The 17,706-nt window shown below is 36.6% G+C and overlaps 1 protein-coding gene across 2 annotated transcripts; it reads left to right on the top strand.

Annotated features, from left to right (window-relative positions):
• The first annotated feature begins 1,696 nt into the window (after window positions 1-1,696).
• On the top strand, window positions 1,697-17,283 carry PRL (prolactin). 2 transcript variants are annotated; one of them, XM_032140417.2, is made up of 6 exons: window positions 1,697-1,772; window positions 7,438-7,562; window positions 9,941-10,116; window positions 11,929-12,036; window positions 14,226-14,405; window positions 16,936-17,283. In XM_032140417.2, exons 2-6 carry the CDS (start codon window positions 7,535-7,537, stop codon window positions 17,125-17,127), a joined length of 684 nt encoding a protein of 227 aa, XP_031996308.1. In that variant the 5' UTR covers window positions 1,697-1,772; window positions 7,438-7,534; the 3' UTR covers window positions 17,128-17,283. The 2 variants fall into 2 exon arrangements, with proteins under 2 accessions (XP_031996308.1, XP_058288516.1); XM_058432533.1 differs by lacking the exon at window positions 1,697-1,772 and having other exon boundaries at window positions 7,535-7,562; window positions 9,938-10,116; window positions 16,936-17,127.
• Window positions 17,284-17,706: the final 423 nt, after the last annotated feature.

Below are 17,706 nucleotides of genomic sequence, written 5' to 3'. Positions count from 1 at the left end.
TTATCTTTGACAGTGGCCATGTTTTCTTAAAGATGCTGAATTCTTCAGAACAGTCCATTTATCTCTCCTCTCTCTTTGGAAACCCAATTACCTTGGCATTTTTCCTTGAAGTAATAATGTGTTTCACAATGTGTCAATGTGTCTTCAAGGTCACATCTTTATCTCCTCACCAAGACTTATCATCAGCTGCATAAGAAGCTCAGTGGGCACATAAAAAGGCATATAGAAGTGGGCAGACAGAAGGCAAGAAGAAATATTACCAGTATGGCAGGAGAAAGAATTGGAGTTCCAGTGCCAGTTCTTTCAGTAATTAAATGTTTACATCATTTTCTTTATTTCTGTAATGTGATATTTGGTTAGAATTAGTCCATGTTTCCTCTACCTCTAAAATACTATGATTTAGACAAATTAGAGATTGTCCAGAAGTTGAGCCTCAGGATGGTTAATCTTCTTAATGGATGAACAGATTGAAATTGAATTGAACATAGGCAGGAGAAAATGGAAGAGAAGCTATTGTAATATGCAGGTCAAGATAACCTGGAGAGAGGAGGAAAGAGAATTTTATGGAGTTAGAGAGACAGAATAATTGCCACCTGCCAACTGGTTGAGTGTGATGCAAGGGAAACAAAAGAAAAGGAAATAAATACAACTCTGAGATGTTAAGTGTTGACTGAGAAGCTGTTTGAGAGAAAAGATGAATCGTTAAGGATTTTCTTTAATAATTCAGCATATCTTACTTGTAGACATATAGACCGAAATGTCTAGCAGGTAATTAGTAGCTCAGAAGTCAACTTAGGGAGAGATAAACAGAGCTGGGATCATCTTCATGGGTGTGACAAGAAAAGTCATGACATTGAATAAGACAGCCAAAGGGGGCAGTACAAGGTTGAATGCCAACAAAAATTAACAGAGATAAGAACTCAAGGAATTATTTAGATTCAGCCATTAAACAATCATGGTAACCAGTAAGAGAAAACAAAACAAACTAAACTATTTATATATTATTTTTGCCATATGTTCTATTGTAGATGTTCTAGGTGCTTGAAATACACACACCCATATCCTACTCTTGTGTCTTGGTTAATTTCCCCTCACGTTTGCTTAATACATGCTTAATATTTTTGATTCTATTATTGATTGCAAAAAGACTATAGACAGCCTCATCTCCATTATTGATTGCATATCAATACAATATCACAAAGTACTGTACTTTGCTTTAACATTTTTGCCTAGTAATAAATATATTACTCCAGCAATTTAATTTGCTTGGTGTGATTTTTTGTACTTTAACTTTTATAGACACTCCATTTTAATCTAGGTTTTTCAACAGCAGCACTACTGACATTTGGATGGCATAATATTTTGTTCTGAGGGCTGCTCTGTGTGTTGTAAGATGTTTAGCAACATATCTGGTCTCTGCTCACCAGATGCCAGCAGCACCCCCACTTCCAGTTATGACAGTCATAAACATCTTCACACATTGCCAAATGTCTCCTGGGAGGCAGAATCACCTCCTAACTGCTTGCCCTTTGAAAACCACTCATTTAGATTGATGGCGTTCAGAACACACTACCACAAAATATGGCATCTTGGCATTTCAGAAAACAGCATAAACAGGAAGTTCACTCTGTAAGCTTCTCCCACCCTTCTCCCCTGAAGCAGGCCATAAAAGAATCCTCTGACGTTTCTATCAAGTAGGTTGTAAGAACCTTCATTCCAGAAGTACCCTCAAAGGCAGAGACACCAAGAAGAATCGGAACATACAGGCTTTGGTGAGTTGCCTACAGTTTATTAATGTTCAATCATGTTAGATCATACTCCTTTTTGTACAATTATATTTCTACATGACTGTCCACTTTTTAATCAACCTTAAGCATAAAAATACACATTTCTCTGTTTCTTTGGTTCTTCATTTCTGACGGCTGTTTTTCATGTAAATTTATATTGAAGAAATCTGTAAGTTTTTCTTTTGTTACCTGTCTTTCGTTATAGGACTGTCAGGCATGAACCTATCTATGGGCAAGAAATGGAATCTCTTCTCCCCCACAAGATATGTCACTTGTATATAAGCATTTAATTGGGATTTGCCATTTTTAGAGAACTGAGTCATTTTTTTGTTTCAATAAGTAGATTTATCTCAATATACTTGATTTTATTCTGCTCCCTAATTGCATATTTTTGTTGCCTACATACCCTTTTTTTTCTATTTTCGGTTAAATGGAATGTCTTGTGTTTTGGGTGTGTGTATGTGCGTATGTGTATTTTCTTTTTCTGACAACTTAAAAGGTTTACGATCTGTTTTCCATTTTTCTAAGGGTTATAGTCAGAACTTTGCATCATTTGTTGAAATCGTAACTGACAAAAAATCAGCTTGACTATATCTATTGATTCTCAGATATAAACCATTTTTTTAAATGAACATGTTCATACTTCCTTCCACTTTTGATAACAAGTGTATTTTTTAGTTTCTTTTTAATCTTATTTTCCATTTATTTTATTAGCATTAGTGAGATCCATGATTCTGTAATCTGCCTTTCCCATAAGACTTTTTCATCACCTTGAACTTTCACATTCCCATATATCATTTAAAAGCCTAGTATTATATATGTTTTAATTACTGTTGGACAATAGAGCATTCCATCAAAGAATTAATTCTTACTTATATGTCCATTTTCTTCTAGGTCAACCCCAATGGTAAAAAGCTTTCCTAAAAAAATCATCCCTTTGGTTATACCGAAAAGACATGAATGAATAAATAAGAAAAAAAAAAACTAAGCAGATATGTCACAGCTAAGATATTTTAGACAAATTCTAACAGAAAAATGTATTGGAGGATAAAGGGTATGTAGCCTGGATTTGAAGGGTAGCATTTTCTCTGAAGAGCCTGCTCTACTTTTCAATCTGAATCTTTTCAATACAGGCAAAAAAATTGGCATTGGAGGAAGTTAGGGGTGATAGTGTGTCAGCACATGCATGGTCCTAAGAGTTGTTACAATATCAAAATACTTCTCAGTACAGACTCACTTCCCTGACTTCCCAAGTGCCCTGATTCCTCTAGACTCCCCCAGCCCCTCGCATTGGTCAACCCCTACAGTCTCACCACTATGAAACAATAAAAAAATCAATGCCTATCACTTCAGGGGGCCTCAGGCACCCTGATCTATTGCTATAGCTTTCTGTTCTATTTGATGGTGCCTGTGCTAATTAGAATTTTAAATTATAAAATTTAAAATGATCCCTGGAAGTAAGCATGGCTGAGAGTCCCATTTCCTATTAGATAATAAGAGATGATTAACAGATAAGTAATAGATAAAGAGATAGACCACTTGATCCCTAGCTAGAAGTAGGCATGCGTCAGCTCTACTTTCCATCAGATAAGAAATGTGTGTGCCTATGCACATACACATAATGTTGAAGTGTGAGGAACCTTTCACAAGGAAAGTTATCATCCACCTCACTTCTGATTAGCATACAGCTAAATATTTAATTCTCTTGCCTAAAGAAAACATAACTCTCAAAGAGTGAGAATTACATTTGTGAAGTCTCTGGACACATCATCCTTAAATCTGGCATTATTTTTTATCAGGCATTAAAATGTGTCCAAAGGCACACATGATTCAGAACAAGCATGTGACATATAATTCATAGAGACCTCATAGAACTAGACCAGAAGATATGAATAGTATAGCAGTAATTAAAAGAAAAAAATAAGAATTACAGGGAAAATTTCCAAATGCTTCCACTATGGTTTTCTTATTTAAGGAGTAAATGCCCTCAAGCCACTGACAACAGATTAAGAACTTGCATTCTGGGGACACTAAGGGAAACTGATGATCTCCAAAGCCCTAGCAAAAACAAACACTGAACATGAACACTTCCAAAAAAACAAAAGCATGTCTTATTATTGTTAAAAGAAAAAACTTCAGATAAATTAATTTCAGCAGAGTTTAAACGAGCAAAAAGACAATTAATGAATGAGGCAGCACCCTAAATGAGTAATGGTTTAGAGAGCTCCACTCTGCAAAGTGGGCAGGCAGTATTTACAGACAGAAAAATAAAATGACAAACAGAAATAGTGTCATTGATTACAGCTCCTCCTTTGCCTTATTTGGACATATCTGAGCGGTCTGTAGCCTGCAATTGGCTGAAAGCTCAGCTGCTAAGATTGGCCAAGACTCAGCTACTTGTTACAAGACTATATTCTTAATTTAGGTTGCAGTTTGTTTACATACTAAGTTAGATTGCAGTTTACTGAAAATGGGGCAGCATTAGGCCAAATTCAATTCAACAATATGTATGAAGTTAATCTAAATAGTAGGATGTCATTGCATTTTGCTTATTCTAAAAATAGCGCCATTCAAAAAAAAAAAACACTATTGATCTTTTCTCCACTGTGTCCTTTACATTGTCTAATATTTTATATTGAAAATAGCATACATCCTATTTAATTTTTTAGTCCAAGCATTAGAAGATGACTATTTAGAATTTTTCAATTCATAGACAATACACCTTTAATCATTTCATATTTCAAGACAATTCACTACTAATATAAATTGAAATATCTTTGTGATACATTTATTCTGAGAATTTTTTTAACTCTTAATTTCTTTCACTCTTTAATATCCCTTAGCATATCTTGCAGTAGACACCTCTTAAGTTATGTGAAGAAATTTTTTGTTGTTTTTTTGAGATGGAGTCTCCCTCTGTCGCCTAGGCTGGAGTGCAGTGGTGCAATCTTGGCTCACTGCAACCTCCGCCTCCTGGGTTCAAGCGATTCTCCTGCCTCAGCCTCCTGAGTAGCTGAGATTACATGTGCCTGCCACCACGCCTGGTTAATTTTTGTATTTTTAGTAGAGACAGGGTTTCACCGTGTTGGCCAGGCTGGTCTCAAAACCCTGACCTCGAGTGATCCACCCGCCTCGGCCTCTCAAAGAGCTGGGATTACAGGCGTGAGCCATCGCGCCTGGCCTGTAAAGGATTTTAAATATACTTTGCTTCATACGTGACAGAAGAAAAAACAAAATTATTCCAAACTTAAAAACAGATAAACAAAAGAAAATACAAACTTTGTTCCAAATTAGGAATAAAAACCAACCTGATGTTACTTAATGTTAAAAATTAGAGTTCTTTAGAAAAGATGGCAAACTTGTTTATTAGTTTCAGGTACTAAACATAGCATGGGAACTTTAGCATCATTTGAGCTATTTATTCAGCTACTTGACATAAATCAACCACCACCCCTCAGTTTCATCACAAGCCCTCAGACCAAAAATGGCAAACAAATGAAGTTTTATAAAGTTTTAAAATATACAACCCTATTCTTATTGAACTTCTTTATTGTTCTAAATTAAGGGCACAGTTTGATAAAGAGAAAGGCTGGCAAGAAAGCACATATAAAAATTAAGGTGAAAGGGGGTCACATGCATAGCAGTTAGAAGAATAGGAAAACTATGATTTTTGCATAATATATGGCTTTGCATTATTTATATATTGCGATATTCCATTCACAGGAAATGTGAGGCCGTAGAGCAGCAAGGAAACACACAATAAATTTTACAGAGAAACATGTACCTCTTTGCAGTCAAATAAATCGACTGACCGCCACTGAATAAACACAGCTTAGGTTTTCTTAGATTGCCCTTATCCTGGCTATCTACAAACATTGCAACACCTTTAAATTTTAAGATTAAGTTGTCATTGTCAGTTCTTATAACAGATTTTCTTACTCTTAAGTTTATGGGAGAGGAGGAGAATATAGGATAATGTTAATTTCTCTGCCACACAGCTCTACTTTCTTAATAATTCAGACTCTTGCCATCCAGGGAAAAAATGAATACCTAATGTGAGTATATGGAATCCTGACCCAGCTTTCAGATTCAGAGAGTCTATGAATCATCACATTTGATGTTCATGATTCAAAATGTAGGATTGCCTTAAACTAAGGCAATTAGGAAAATAGTTTTTCAGAGACGTTAGTCTTTGTTAAGATTTCTAGGTCCCCATAACAGCACTTAGTCAGATAATTGCTAAAGCACATATGTGGCTCTAGGAACTATAGAAAAAGTAAATGCCATAGGAAGATTATTTTTTAAATTACCTCATTCATCAGTCTATTTTGAGAGATAGCAAATTTGAAACTAAAGATCACAGGCTGCTTTAGATGCATGGACTTAAAAATTAGAGGAAGTCATCAATAAAACTTAGTTCTTATTCATTATAATCATTTCATTTAGGAAATTTCCAAAAGGTGAATGGAATTTTTAAGCCCATGAAAGATGAATTTTTGTCACCTTAGCCCCAGAGTGGCTCAGGTTCTGAGAAGGTAGAGAGATCATAAGTTAATAACAGTTTACACACTCCTATCCTTGAAAAGAGTGGAAATTACTGGCTAGAATTTCAGTTTATTACATGATATACCAGAATGATGGGTGTAAGTGTGTCTGTGTGTGTGTGTGTGTGTGTGTGTGTGTGCACGCACGTGTATGTTTGCCCTGGAAAACTACTGTATCACTTCCCCAAAATAAACTCTTAAATCAGGGGTTATAGCTTGTTTGTCTTAGAAGTGGGTCCACAGGATGTTTATAACAGAGTTCATTTCCCAGCCTTCCTCACATGACTCCTGATTTTCTGTGAAGTAATAATTGTTCCTTCATTTAACTCAACTATAGAATTATTAGGTTGGTGCGAAAGTGATTGCAGTTTTTACGATTTAAAAGTAAAGCCCAAAACCACAATTACTTTTGCACTGAACTACTTCTTTCATATTCTTTACCTTTAGCCTCTCCAAGCTTCTGTTTCTTCATCTGTAAACTGGAGAGAATAATATCACTTAACACATATGTTAAAATCATAAGAAATAAACAGATGAAGATGTACATTCAAAGTACCATATAGATATGCTATTTTTAAAAACACAAAATGTGTATTTTAAAAAGACAAAACAAAATGTAAAAAGAAACAAAATGAGGGAAATTTAATGACAGCATAACAGGGGACTGAAAATCCTGATTTCTCAATCCTTATTCTATATCTCTTGGTATTTAGTGTAAAAATTTTAAAATCTTCACCTAGCAATCTTGAGGAAAAAACTTGATAACTGATAATACATGAGACTGTTACCTAAGTGAAATATAATCCTATATATTCAACAAATTGTAGAGAAATAAGATAAATTTTAAAGTAAATGACTTCTGTAGTTTTATAGATCCTCCAAACCAAACTAGTCTCAGATCTCACCTTCATCATTTCTCTCATTTCCTTTTGGCCTAATTAATCAAAATCCTTCCTAGAATGTTCATTTCTGGCCAGTATGTCTTCCTGAATATGAATAAGAAATAAAATACCATTTGATGTTTGAAATTATGGGGGTAATCTCAATGACGGAAATAGATGACCAGGAAAAGGGAAACGAATGCCTGATTCATTATATTCATGAAGATGTCAAAGGTTTATAAAGCCAATATCTGGGAAAGAGAAAACCGTGAGACTTCCAGATCTTCTCTGGTGAAGTGTGTTTCCCGCAACGATCACCAACATGAACATCAAAGGATCGCCATGGAAAGGTATGTGTGACAACTCACTGGGTTGTTGGTTGTATTGACACTCCTGTGGGGGGATTAATGTGAAATTTTAACTAATAACAAGAGCTTGCAGGTTTACAAGGTTTAGAAGCACAATCTAATGATTCCTCTAGGAAGCAATTTTACAAGGGCACCACAGAACGGAACAATGGTTCTCAAACAGGGGAATCCTCTCTTCTCCCAGAGGCATTTGACAATGTCGGGAGATGTTTAGGGTTGTCTTAACTGAGGTGGGGAAGTGAGGGAAAAGTGCTATTGGTATCTAATGGATAGGGATCAGAGATGCTACTAAACATCCTTCAATGCATGGGACAGCCCCCAGAACAAGGAGTTATTCAACTCAAAATGCTAGTAATATCAAGATTGAGAAACTCTGGACTAGAATAAGACTCAAAGAGTCTATGGGTCCAATTTGCCACAACTCTCAAAGGGACGAAGTAACATTTTCTGGTTATCAGGCCTCTAATGTGGATTGGCCAACTTGAATCAACCTGATGAAACTTTCAATTGTGAAGCCATAAAATAGACACTAACGATAGAATTGTCTTTTCTATTCTTTGTCAATTTGGTTCAAGCCAAATGACATTTCAAAAGGAAAAACAGGCTGCCTAGTAATAACTAATCACCTTTACCTTCTTGGTTGACATTTGCAAGGAAAATAAATTAGTAACAACCATAAAATGTGTTTCTAATGAAATGAACAACAAAAACGTGTCTATTTTATCTCATCTTGGGCTTTAAAAATCTGTTCCATGCTAAATGTGCAGATAAATGTACTCAGAGTTACAGAACATCTATCCAGTTGTGAATTTCCTAGACCTCCTATTCCAATTTCTCTATCTACAAAGCCCATTTTATTTACACATACAGATAAAATATACGTGTGGTTTCATCATATGATTATAGTATGCATAAAATAAACTTTTTGGAAGCGTCATGTTTCTGAAAAATTAAAAGTCTATAATAGGAATCATCTCAAACAAAAATTTTATTTTACAACTAAAAGGTTTAGTCACTTCCTACACTAAGCAATTTTTTAGGCATTTTTAAGTGTTTAGGTTTAGGTACTTTTTCACAAACTAAACTTTAGCATTTGCCTAGTTTTATCTTGGGCATTTCCAATTGCATTTATTAAAGGTTTTGAAGGACTTAAGTTTTGTGATAAACACAGTTTTATATTGGGCATTCTTTTGGGGTAATGCCACTGAAGTTAACAAGTGATTTTAATTTGGTAGCTATATATCGTTTCTTTCCTTTTGAAAGTATAAATTATTGATACGTTATAGGACTGTAACTGTCCATTTGCTGAGATAGCAAATTGATGACAAAGCTTTGAAAACCTTCAACAATGATCAGAGTGTTTTGTAATTAGAGCAGGAAAAGTGGATAAAATCAAGCTTTCTGGGGCCTCTGTTGTGATGCAGTCAATCAAAGGCAAATAAGTTGTTGTTCTTTATAAGTGATGGCAACAACCTATGTAAACACTGAGCTGTCACGGCTACTCATGCGGCCCCCATTACACAGATGCAGACTGAGAGCCCACAGGTGTACGCGATGTGACAAGACAATGTGCAAAGACCACAGTATTGGCATCCTGCCTCTCTCACCCACTAATAATATGACTTGGGGAAATCACTTAACCTCCGTAAGCCATCTGTTTCATCAATATAATTTGATGATAATTACAAAGGCCCAGTGTATCTCACAAGGTTATTATGAAGCTCAAATATAGAAAAAAAATGTAATGCTTTTGGCAAAGTGTCAAACACATGCATGGGATTATTATCATGAGTTAGCAGATCTAAGCTACAGAATTATTTTTATGTTAGAATTCTCTTCAAACTCAGTATTAGCAATCAAACAATCATGTGTTTATTCTTATCAGGCAGGATGATAAATCGAAAGGATCAACTGTGCTGTTTTTATTATATCAGTGTCTAAAATGTAAATTATCAGACACACCTGGTTAAAAAAAAAATTACAAAGTGCTGGACAGCCTGACTGCTGAAAATCTGCAGAAACTCCCAAGACATTAAACTATCTTAAGAGAATCATCCAAACACCCTAGCTCAGAATTAATTTAAGCTCCAAATGTTTGCAAAGTACAGAAGCACTTCTGGGAGCCGTACAAAAATGCAGGAAGTAACCCACTTCTCAAACTATATATCTGTGCAAACATAATTATATAGCTACATTTACACAGTGGAAGGCGTTTGTTCTTCCCCCATCCCAGCCATTACAGTAGCAAATCAGGCAGCTGAGGGCAGTGGGGAGCAATAAGGCTTTCCTCGGCAGGATTACTTTTGAAAACCTCCGTGGAATAGATCATCTCAGAGTGGCTCGCGTTCTTATTTAAGCAGGGTCTCTCCTGCTGCTGCTGGTGTCAAACCTGCTCCTGTGCCACAGCGTGGCCCCCTTGCCCATCTGTCCCGGTGGGGCTGCCAGATGCCAGGTGACTCTTCAAGACCTGTTTGACCGCGCCGTCGTCCTGTCCCACTACATCCATAACCTCTCCTCAGAAATGTTCAGCGAATTCGTAAGTACCATGCTTCTGGCTTCCTCTGTGAAGGAACGTTCACATGAACCATTGGGCTCTGCTACACGTTAACCTAGAAAACCTCCCAAGCCAAATTTCAAATGATACACTTTAACACGTGAAAGAAGACACCAGCTCATAAGATGTGGAACAAGAAGAAAGGGACAGTGCCATGAAATCTCAAAGATTCTCAAAGAATGTAATGACTTTCAATTTTTTTCTTTAATTCACTTTATTTTTTAAAAATAAAAAAAGTTAAACACCTGACCTAAAGCATGCTTAAGTGGGGCTGAGGAGAAGGAAGGGTGTTGATTTCTTGTTCTTGAATGTAGAGGTCAGACTCCACAGGCATTCTTCACTTAGCACGGAATAGATATCCAATAATGAAGAACTGCGCTGCAGCGAATTGGGTGGATTGAATAGAATTAAACTGAGCTGAATCCATGGTAGGGAAAATAAACAAATAATAACTTTTCAAAAACCCCAAGATGCTAGAAATAATTTTTCTGAGATTTTCAGTATATGGGTTTATAATTACAATAAAGGGCTAGTTTAGAATTGGAAACCGGTGCTTTTTTCTTTCTTTTCCTCCCTTCCTTCCTTCCATTCCCTTCCTTCCTCCCTTCCCTTCCCTTCCTTCCTTGCTTGCTTCCTTCCTTCCTTTCCTCCCTCCCTCCCTTGTTCCCTCCCTCCTTCCTTCTTTCCTTCCTCCCTTCCTTCCTTCCTTGCTTCCCCTCCCTCTCTTGTTCCTTCCTTCCCTCCTTCCTTCCTTGCTTCCCCTCCCTCTCTTGTTCCTTCCTTCCCTCCTTCCTTCCTTCCTTGCTTCCCTCCTTCCTTCCTTCCCTCCTTCCTTCCTTCCCTCCTTCCTTCCTTCCTCTCTTTCCTTTCTTTTACAGAAATATGTACTCTATTTCTGAATAACCTATTTTGGAAATCATAGGTTAACTCTACTAGGTCAATCAAGGAGCAGACAACAGATTAGTGCTTTAATAAATCAAGGGCCTCCATAGGGAATAAACATACATTTATAAAATTATTTTTACTCTCTGATTTCGCTTTCATCCTCCATTTTTGACTGGCCATCTTTTGTCTTCCAAATCTTCCTAGTAATTCCTTTAGACTTTTATAAGTTTTGCTAAAGACTAGTCTTTCCTGTCAATGTGTCAGCTCATTTTTTATTCTGTTCTTATCCTCAGTCCATTGTTTATATTTCCTAAAATTGTGTGCCCTGTGTTTCTGACTTATTTTGTCATAATTTTAAAAAAAGTTGTATTCTGTGTCTATCATGAACTTGGTAAGGTATAGGTGTGTGGACTCAGATAAACTTTTTAGAGAAAAGTTATAATTTTATAATGCCTATTAAGAGAAGTCTATCAGTTTGGGCCCACAGTAAATAAGAGATTAAATGAATACATGTACATACATTTGCACTATGGCATTTGGTTCAAATGCTGAAGAAAGATGATTCTCAATACAACATTTAATGTTGCATATTTTTGCTATTTTTAGCGTTTGCTTTCCAAATAGCAACTTGTGTGACTTGTGTGAATGGTAAAAGTAAACAACAAGGGAATTGCAAAGAAGGGAAAAGATTGAGATTTATGAAAACTAGATGAAAAAATGAGTTTACAGAGATAATGGGGGGGGGAGTAGGCAAAAGGGTTACTTTCTTAATTCTTTAGTTTTCATTTTTATGTAGCTCTAATGTTTAAAAATTACACATCTGCTGAATGTATTAGTATTCTGATAATGGATTCATTTATTCAATGCTCAAACAACTCCAACTAATTGAATTTGTCTCATCATTTCCAGGATAAACGGTATACCCATGGCCGGGGGTTCATTACCAAGGCCATCAACAGCTGCCACACTTCTTCCCTTGCCACCCCCGAAGACAAGGAGCAAGCCCAACAGATCAATGTGAGTCCTTCATCCAGATTTTGCACCAAAACAACCAAGGCAGTATACGGGTATTATCATGGTGATAGGTTATTAGAGGTGCTGTAATAGCTAGTGGTAATTGTACATGCAGAGAAAAATATAGGAAGAATAAGCAGTCAAAAAATTACATTATGTAGTTGATGAAATATAAGTCAAATCAAATGCTAAGTAAAGATGGTAGCAGCAATCTACATAGCAGATCCATACATTGTCCTTGCAGATAACATTATTTTAACCAATGCCTTGTTGCTAGGATTGTATATATATTATATGAAAGTTTGAACTGAATTGGACTTCTGTGGGTAAATATACATTTATGCATACGTAAGAAAAACAAATGAAGTTTTATTTATTACATGTTACTCATGACTCGTACGTCCACAGCATGTTACATTACTGACCCCTGCACTATTGGAACCATCTCTTCTGGACCTCAAGACTCTACTCTGGGTCTATTTCTGCTTCTCTGACACCTACTTTTTCATTCTTCACTGACTCTTCTGCCCTCTCTTACTTCTTAGTTAAAAGTCACCACTTCCTTCACAAAAAAAACAAAAACAAAAAGATCCTGTAAAACATAATATTTTGCTTTTCACAGCTACAACAATTGCCACTGTTCTGATGACTACCAAGTCTGTATGTCAAGCCCCAATCATGTATCTCAGCTTCAATCTTCTATTGCTATAATCTCTCCCTTTTTGTTGTTTCCCATAATCACAGCCTTAACATGATTTAAAACAAACATCTTATATACATGCCACCTACAAATTCAATGTATTCTCCATTTACAATTTTAGGAATGGCACCAACATTTCTGTCTGTTATGTTCATTAATAATAATTATGATAATAAGAGAAGGAGGAGAAAGAGACAGGGGAGAAGGAGGAGGAAGAGGAAATATTTATTGAGATCTACAGGTTATCACTAATCAGAAATCCCAAATACTCCAGAATCCTAAGTTTTTTGAGCACCTACATGATGCTAAAAAAAATGCTCATTGGAGTATTTCAGATTTCAGATTTTTTAATTAGGAATGCTCAACTTGTACTACATGGTCAGATACTTTATGGTCATTACTATATTTAATCCTCATAAATATCCTATAACACAAGGTACTGTTATTACACTCACTGAGATAAGGAAACTGAGGCTCAGAAAGGTTATGGAATTTGTACCAGTCACATGGCAAGTAAACAGTGAGCCTGGGCTTCATTCTATTCAAAACCCTTACTCTTAATCATTGTGTTGCAATGCTCCCAGAAAAACGACACTGACACTCACTTTATGGCCTATACCTCTTTATAGCTCCTTTCTTTCATATCCTCATACATTCCATTGCAATGTCCATTTATTTCTTCTTTATTCTTCATTTTGTTACCACTAGACTAGTTCACGGACATCTACAAAGTAAGCATTTTAAATCACAGATAATCAGCTACTTGGAGTCTCCTACACGATTATGATAGTAAGCAAAAACCAGGCAGCCAGAACTCCATTGTGAGTTCCATGGTTATTCAAGATAACATTGATTCCATTTTATTCACCTGCATAAGCCAAGAGAACAGACTGCTCTGCCAGCAGCATGGGGCAGGGGGTTGTATAGATCAAGGAAAGCATGTTGATGAATTCCATGTCATCTTCATTGTCTCTTCGTTCTAGGATCCCAAAATAAAACTACAAATCAAAAATGAATAGTTCGATGAACGATTTGATTCATTAGTATGAATGAATGCTTGGATGAGAGTGATTTGGGCCCCTTGGCATGGGCCCCAGTGGAATCTATTTCTCATGAGTCAGATACTCCGGGCACCTACTGAGTTCCAGCAAAACTTTAGTTTCTCCCCAGGGACAAGCAAATCAATGAAATACGAAAGATCTTACTAAGTGGACAGATGGTAGAATTTCAGAGGAAAAAAAAATTCTTCATTTTATCAATTAGAACTCTCAAAAAGTGGTTACCGAAATAAGCCAGTTTTTTTTTTAATTTTAGCAAAGTTTAGGCCAATAGTTTAAATTTTACATTTCTACAACTTCTATCACCTAAAGAAAAATGTACCTACACATAGGAATAAAAAAAGATAGTCCAGCCACTCTAAGCAAAAATCACATGTAACTAACCCCATTGTATTTTACCTATTTTGATGCAATTGTTCTATATGGTTTCGTAGCAAAAAGACTTTCTGAGCCTGATAGTCAGCATATTGCGATCCTGGAATGAGCCTCTGTATCATCTAGTCACGGAAGTACGTGGTATGCAAGAAGCCCCGGAGGCTATCCTATCCAAAGCCGTAGAGATTGAGGAGCAAACCAAACGGCTTCTAGAGGGCATGGAGCTGATAGTCAGCCAGGTGAGCAGCCTCCCGGTGCTTCTTTGTTTTTCTCATTAATATAAGCAGTGACCTCTGTGATGAGAAATATTTCCCTTTCAAAGAAGGAAATTTAGGCATTCCATATTTTAGACCACTATTAAATAAAGCAAGAGCCTAGTCATTCATAGTCATAAATTCTAATGTAAATGAATCTTAGAATGCTATTTGACAGATGTCATTTTCCCTACACTATATGCAAAACTACAAAAGACTTGCCCCTTCCTGAGGACAAGTTAAGTGTTTTCAAGGGAGAGAAAACTAGAGAATAGAATCTGCAAGATACATGTTTTCTGCAGAGTATCCCAGGACACCCACTATTGAAAATTCTTTCTCTTTTCTCCCCTCGCCAGAGGATGAGAGTGGGAAGGGAGAAAGAAGAAAACCAAAATTAGATTGATGGGCCCTCAGCCACTCACCCCGATCCGCTTCACAGACTTGTCAGGGAGGAGCAGATATTAACATGACAAGACGATGACATCAGTGCACACAGGTTGCATTGATTTCAGGAGGTCCCACAAGCACTAGATTGCAGTGAGTCACAAAAGAAGGAGATATACCTTTTCTGGAATGTCTTCATTTTGTAATTTATAGAAAGTTGCCTCATTCTAAATTTTGTTTTTTCTTGGGACTCCAAAATCAAAACTCATGTCATTGTACTTAATCTCCCCCAAATAATCTGTCATATTTAGATTGTGTTAGTATTTGCAATAGATATCTCCATTCAGATGGGATAATTTCAACATTAGTGAGATAATATTTAAAAAGCTTCTGAGGTTTTCAGGGATAATGTACCATCTAAAGAAAAATATATGATTATAGGAATAATAACAGGAACAATTTTGTATTTCTCTTTTTGTGTACTAAGTACATGTTATCATGTATCATTTTTGTTATTTTCATGCGAGAAAAATATGTCCAAAACAAACACAAAGCACATTTTAACCTTGGAATGTATGAAATAAATACCTTGATTTTCCAGTTATTTTCTTCATTACTGTAAACCTAATTTCTGAGGTCACTAATTTGTTCTATAGTACTTCATTTTCTGTTCTTTTTTCTCTACCACTTATTTATTTATTCTTGTTCATATCATTATCCCTTACACAGTAAATTTTGTCTTAGGGCTCAAGTACCAAAAATTAAAAATAAAAACATAAAGCCAGTCAATGAATACACACACACACACACACACACACACACACACGCATGCACACACGTGCACACACGCACACACAGACACACACACTTTAAATTCCAACAGGGAATCCCAGATTTGAAAAATATTCTCACTCTGTAGGAAAAGGTTTAGCAGATCGGTGTCTACATCCAGATATATACCTAATAGCTCTCCAAACTGGCTGACATCCCTAAAGTTGCTAAAATGGTTACTTGGTCTCTAAGACCTCTGGGCTTTCCTAGTTTGCAAAAGCTTACAGAGTGTGAAGAAACATAACATGCCCTCTGTTGTGCTGCTCAGCCTCCTTTTGTTATCACAGCCATGCCCCCAACCCTACCACACAGCCCTCACCACTGAAGGGTTGCTGCCAGCAACCCCCTGACCTTTTTTTTTTTTTTTTTAGACAAGGTCTCACTGTGTCACCCATGCTGGAGTGCAGTGGCATGATCTCGGCTCACTGCAATCTCTGCCTCCCAGGTTCAAGCGATCCTCATGCCTCAGCCTCCCAAGTAGCTGGGACAACAGGTGTGCACCAATAGGCACAGCTAATTTTTGTATGTTTTTGTAGAGATGAGATTTCACCATGTTGGCCAGGCCGGTCTTGAACTCCTGACCTCAAGTGATCCACCTGCCTCTGCCTCTCAAAGTGCGTGAACCAGTGTAAGCCACCACACCCGGCCTGTACCGTTTTCTTGTAGGTGCTTTTCCCAGCACCTCCCAGCCCAGGGACCTCAAAAGAAAGCAATTGTTTCCCCTAGAAATTTGAGGAAATGAAAATCTCCTGAGTATGTAAGCAGCTTTTCTTAGTCATGGTCATCACTAAATTACCTGTACCCCAAAGCATCAAGTACGAGTACAATCTTCATCTTTTTTAAAGTTTTTGGAACATGCACTATATAGGGAATAGACTGAGTTCAGAGCAGAAAGAAAATAAATGATGTCAGAAAGAATAAAGCACAAAGGATACATCAGGGACGGGGAAATGAAATAGTTCTCTAGTGAGAGCACCGAAGCTAGCTACTCCATTGTCTCTTGGTCAAATCTATGCCAATATTTACATAGTACCTTTCTGGTTCTTCATCTGTCTACTCCTGCAAAAACATACTTCATCTGTGATCACATAGATGTCAGAAAACCTAAACAGGTATTCTGCTTCTAGTTTTTAGATTAATAGGTTTCTGATACACTGGCCCAGATATACAAAAATCATTGCCTTTGTCTAAAACTTTACATTCATATGTCATTCTCAATTCTTAATTCAACAGTTAGAAAGCACAAGGACATACAAATACTAATAATATGAAGAATAAGTCACTCTTTTTTTGTGATTAGGTTCATCCTGAAACCAAAGAAAATGAGATCTACCCTGTCTGGTCGGGACTTCCATCCCTGCAGATGGCTGATGAAGAGTCTCGCCTTTCTGCTTATTATAACCTGCTCCACTGCCTACGCAGGGATTCACATAAAATCGACAATTATCTCAAGCTCCTGAAGTGCCGAATCATCCACAACAACAACTGCTAAGCCCACATCCATTTCATCTATTTCTGAGAAGGTCCTTAATGATCCATTCCACTGCAAGCTTCTTTTAGTTTTATCTCTTTTGAATGCATGCTTGGGTGTAACAGGTCTCCTTTTAAAAAATAAAAACTGACTCCTTAGAGACATCAAAATCTAAAATGCCGATTTGTCAAAGTTTCTTCTCTTCATTTAATAGAAAATCAAAAGAAAATCTATCACTCCCATTAAGAAGTTCTTATCAGAATGTGTCACAAACAACAGAAGCTAGCCTTGCACATAAGACAATTAACAGCTTACTTTAAAATCACAGTAGATTATTGTGGGTCAGGTTATTAGAATCAAAGAGTTAGATTATTAATCGTGCTAGTCATTCTACAAAGATTGAATTCTCTGGATTCTTTATGAAAGCAGGCATGTTCTGTCAGTTAACTTTCAGTGTTATGACAGACAATATAAGTACTGTGCAACTGCAAAGCCTCCAAATAGCATGGAGTTTACTGAGCAGTCTAAAAATTGTTAGGATATAAACATGACATGGATTTCTCTTTTTCTAATAGATGTGTTCAATCATTCTCTATTAAA

This window comes from Hylobates moloch, unplaced genomic scaffold (genome assembly GCF_009828535.3).
Source record: "Hylobates moloch isolate HMO894 unplaced genomic scaffold, HMol_V3 SCAFFOLD_20, whole genome shotgun sequence".
Classification (NCBI taxonomy): domain Eukaryota; kingdom Metazoa; phylum Chordata; class Mammalia; order Primates; family Hylobatidae; genus Hylobates; species Hylobates moloch.
The sequence above is the reverse complement of the archived record's forward strand: the minus strand, read 5'-3'. Positions and strand labels throughout refer to the sequence as shown.